The following is a 4,396-nucleotide window of genomic DNA, read 5'->3' as shown; positions in this document are numbered from 1 at the left end:
GAGTAGAAAGCCTCATCTCTCTTTCTCAGAGAGGCGGGTGGTTTCAAACTGCTGACTTGATAATTAGCAACTCAGTGCATCACCCCAAACTACCACAAACAAACAAACAAAAAAAGATTGTAACTCTATGGGAGTAGAAAAGCCCCATCTTTCTCCAGAGGAGCTGCGAGTCGTTTTGAACTGCTGACCTTGTGGTTCGCAGCCCAATGTGTCACCACTAAGCACCAAGGCTCCTTACTGGCCATTCAATCAACTTTGATGCATGGCGCCCCCATGTGTGTCAGAATAGAACTACATTCCTCAGGCTTTCAGTGGCTGGTCTCTTTGGCTTTAACCATTTTATTGGGAGCTCTGACCTTACTACACCATTCCACAGTTCAATCACATTGAGCAGTATTGTACGATTACTACTACAATCGGTTTCAAAACATTTTCTTTCTTATTGAACTCCTTGATTTCTGCTCCCTGCCTCCCCCCTCCGTCACCAATGGCTGTTTTTTGTTGTTTTTTTCAAAAGAGGTCACTGGCTTATCGTATGAGATGCTGCTGCCGGGGACCTGAACTGGCATCTTTCAATTAGCAGCTGAGACTGTCATCACTCCCAGCAAGCAAGTGTTTGAATGACTTGTGGGTCCCCAAGGTATATGTTAATCTCTTATGTAAGAGGGATTTGCGTGGCTACCTGAAGTCACAGAGCTTGACTCTTGTCACCGTTCTACTCTCGTCTAAAGGGTTGCTATGCGTTAGAACTGACTTGCTGGTAGTTGGACTTTTGGGTTTGTTCTGGGGAAGTTTGTGAAGGCGCACGCAAGAGTGATGCTCTTTGTAGTAAATTTACATTCAGGAGAGGGGTGAAGGGTTGGGTACAGGGGTGCTGGCCCCATATGAAGCCAAGCAACAGGACAGCGTGGGTGTGGGCGTGCACTGCCCAGCTCCACGGGGTCCTCAGGTGACCAGTCAGACACATCTTGTCCAAACCAGTCTCTCCACACTTCTACACCCCGGCTCTTCCCCACCAACCTCCGGCACCCAGGCATCCATGGAGGCAGGAGACTCATATGTACAGTGGAGCAGAATGCTTATGACTACTGTATGCCAGCCTCACCCACCTGAAGTGTTCCACACACCTTTTGTGCATGGCCCCACTCACACAAGGCCACCATGCTCCTGATTTGCATTACTAGTAAGCTATCCAACGCCATAGAGGGGCCACAGAGCACCTCATTTGCATAGCATCACCCAATTATTTGGAAGGAGTTACCAGGACCACAGCTAAGAGGACCGTAATAAGTCATTCCGTGAACCTCAGCTGCCTGGGGGTCACAGCCTTGGAAATCTCCAAGCACACACGGGGTTGTCAGGGGACAGAATCCACTCCATGGCAGCTGAGAACAACCACAAAGCTTGCTGGCCACACCTCGGCCGAAGGTCTTCAATCAGCTCATGTAAGCCTTGCAGGGATACCAACCCCGCAAGAAGCCACGTAGCACCGTGGGTTAGATGTGGAGCTACTAAATGGAAGGGATACCAACCCCGAGTCAAACCCACTGCTGCGGTGTCTGTCCACGCTGACTCATAGAGACCCTTGATCGGGTTTCCAGGACTGTATATCTTGATGGGATCAGACCACCTCATCCTTCCCCTTCAGAGCAACTGGGAGTGGTTGCGAATTGGGCTGCTAACTGCAAGGTCAGCAGTTTGAAACCACCAGCCACTCCTCAGGAGAGATATGGGGCTTTCTACTCCCACAAAGAGTTACAGTCTCAGAAATCCCCAGGACAGTTCCACCCCGTCCCATGAGAGCCACTAGGAGTCGGCGTGGACTAGAGGCCAGTGAGTTGGGTCTGGGTTTGGGTTTAACCCTAAGATTAGCAGGTGACCCCAAATCACCACCAGGGCTCCTTTCCGTGTTTCCCCTGAAAGGCTGTTTAGTTTACAGATGACAAGACCGGGTGTTTTTGGTTATGTCAGATCGTTGTAACAGACGTGCTAGAAATGATGGCTCGAGAGAACAAGTTCGTTTGCTCATGGTTCAGGAAGCGAACCAACAACGAAACAAAAACACCAGACTCCTTGCTGTAGAGTCCGTTCTGACTCAAAGTGACCCGACAGGCCAGGCTAGGACTGCCCCTGTGGCTTTCCGAGACTGGAACGCTTCACAGAAGTGTCAAGCCTCGTTTTTCTCCCACGAAGCAGCTGGTGGTTTCAAACTGCTGGCCTCGTGGTTAGCCACCTGACTTGTAACTCATGATTCTACCAGGGCTCAAAGTCTAACACTGGGGGACTGGCTCTAGGGGAGGGCTCTCTGGACACCAGCAGAGGGAAATCTTTGCCTCAGCTTTAGGAAGGTCAGGGTGCCTAGTGCCTTGGGAACCTCCATGTGGCGTCTGTCTTCCCTCCCTTTATATTTGCTTCTCTGTGTCTCACCTGCCCTTTTGACATCTCAAAGTTCACTATTAAATTTTTATCGCTCGAACCAAAAATTATCCCCCGAAATCATGTTTCAAGCAAACAACACTGAACAATAGAGAGAGAAATTATCTAGAGGTCAGGAACATGAGACCTAACTGTGATGATATACGACTCCTTTTGCAAAGCAATTGAACCATGAAAGTGTATGATATGTGAATGCTATATCAAGAAAACTACAAAACCACCACCACAAACAAACTTGACCAACGGTCACCATGGGTGAAGGAGGAAGCGCTGTTGCTTAAGGAGCATTGAGTTTATGGTAATGGTGGCGGAATCACTTGGGAAAGGCTATCAAGAATGGTTGGACCACGCACGCACGCATGCGAAGAATTACACATGTAGAGGTGGTGGAATTGTAGAATGTTCTGTGTGTGTCTGTTCTTGCCACAACTGACAAAAGTAATTATGTCCTAGAGTTGGTGGTGGTGGTAATTGTACAACACTTCTTGCTGTGACTGAAGGGTTGAATCATGCGGATGAAGCACCACTACAATGGTAACTGTTAAGAAGAATTGTCTAATGGAAACCTGTTTTGCTACATACACTTTCATCAAAAGTAGCATAAAATAGGATTTCAATTAGCAAAAGGGGAGGAGATGCAGCACATCAAGACACAGAGTCAAACCATCAGTCAACCAATGTGCATTTATTGAGCACTTACTATATTCTCAGAGCTCCTCTTGGCTCTGTTCAGACAGCTGGCCATGGTTGTGTTACTTCCACGGAGTTGACCATCTGGCAACACGAGCGGAGAGGAAATAACAAGAGAGCCCTTAAGTGGCTTTGGTCTGGACCACTACATTCATTTTGGCCATCGGGACGTTGGACGCGATGGCTCTGATGGTCAGAGAATCAGACTCCAGCTCCAGGGTCTGCCGGGGTGCCCGCAGGACGCATTTCACCACCTTCATCTCTTGGGACCCCTTCTCCTGAAGGATGTTATCAAAGACACTGCCCAGCTGGTCACTGGTAATTGGCCCTGTTAGAGCAGCCAAGGCAAACTCGATACTGTGGTGGGCATAGTTGGGGGACGTGGAGAACAGGAGGGCCAGGTGCACTTCCGGCCCTTGGTAGACCAGTAAGCCCACACAAGCCGGGGAGCTAGGACTTGTCTTCACAAAGGAGCAGCTGATGGTGGATTGTGGGGGCAGCACGGGTGGTGGGGCCACTTGGACACAGCCAGTTGGGCAGTAAAACCTGGAGAAGAAGGGTAGGTAGAGATCACCTGGTGGTGGTGTGGTTTATGTGTTGAGTGACTGGTCCTTAGGTCAGCCACCAGCCGCCCCTCAGGACAAAGATGAGCCTGCTCCTTAGGACTGACAGCCTCAGGCAATGCATGTGGATGAAGCCCCCGGCAAATTCCTTCAGAATACAGGTCAGGGATGGGAACACCCTTGCTATCATACGAAGTGCATTGGAAAGAGGATTATGACATCTACAACCACTTTAAAAGCTCACACCTTATCATTTCATCGCCCTTTGACCCATTTCCAAGTTGTCCTGGTTTTACGGATTGTCTGTTTTCTTTCCAACTGTGGTTTTCCTCTGTCTCATTTTGTTACTGTTGGTGGCTCTGAGGACTCGTTGTTTCCTATTCTTATGTTTCCCAACATAGGAAATCCCGGATGGGCGAAGCTATAGGGATGGTCACTGGATTAAGGGTTCCTTGGGGGGGTGGCAGGGGAGGTTGGGGGCAATTGGGGAGTTCATAAAACAGGAAAAGAGAATTTTCTAAAATGGAGAGTGGCGATGATTATACAACACTGCTTGACATGATTGAACTACTGAAGTGTATGACATTTGGATTATGACCCAATGAAATGATTCTTTTTTTAAATAAAGGATTTACAGCCTCAGAAACCCAAAGGGGACAGCTCTCCTCTGTCCTGTAGTGTTGCTGTGAATCTGAACCAACATTCAA

General features: G+C 48.7%; 1 protein-coding gene across 1 annotated transcript in view; it reads right to left on the bottom strand.

Annotated features, from left to right (window-relative positions):
- Positions 1–3,100: 3,100 nt before the first annotated feature.
- Positions 3,101–4,396, bottom strand: part of PLA2G4C (phospholipase A2 group IVC) — a 43,448-nt gene continuing 42,152 nt past the window's right edge. Inside the window, exon 14 of the mRNA XM_045292650.1 lies at positions 3,101–3,672. Within this exon, the coding sequence (XP_045148585.1) occupies positions 3,249–3,672 (424 nt within the window). The 3' untranslated portion in view covers positions 3,101–3,248. The remainder of the gene's footprint in view (positions 3,673–4,396) is intronic.

Source organism: Echinops telfairi, unplaced genomic scaffold, assembly GCF_000313985.2.
Source record: "Echinops telfairi isolate 266 unplaced genomic scaffold, ASM31398v2 ScPeMD7_655;HRSCAF=1070, whole genome shotgun sequence".
NCBI classification, from domain to species: domain Eukaryota; kingdom Metazoa; phylum Chordata; class Mammalia; order Afrosoricida; family Tenrecidae; genus Echinops; species Echinops telfairi.
This window is presented reverse-complemented; position numbering and strand designations above follow the sequence as displayed.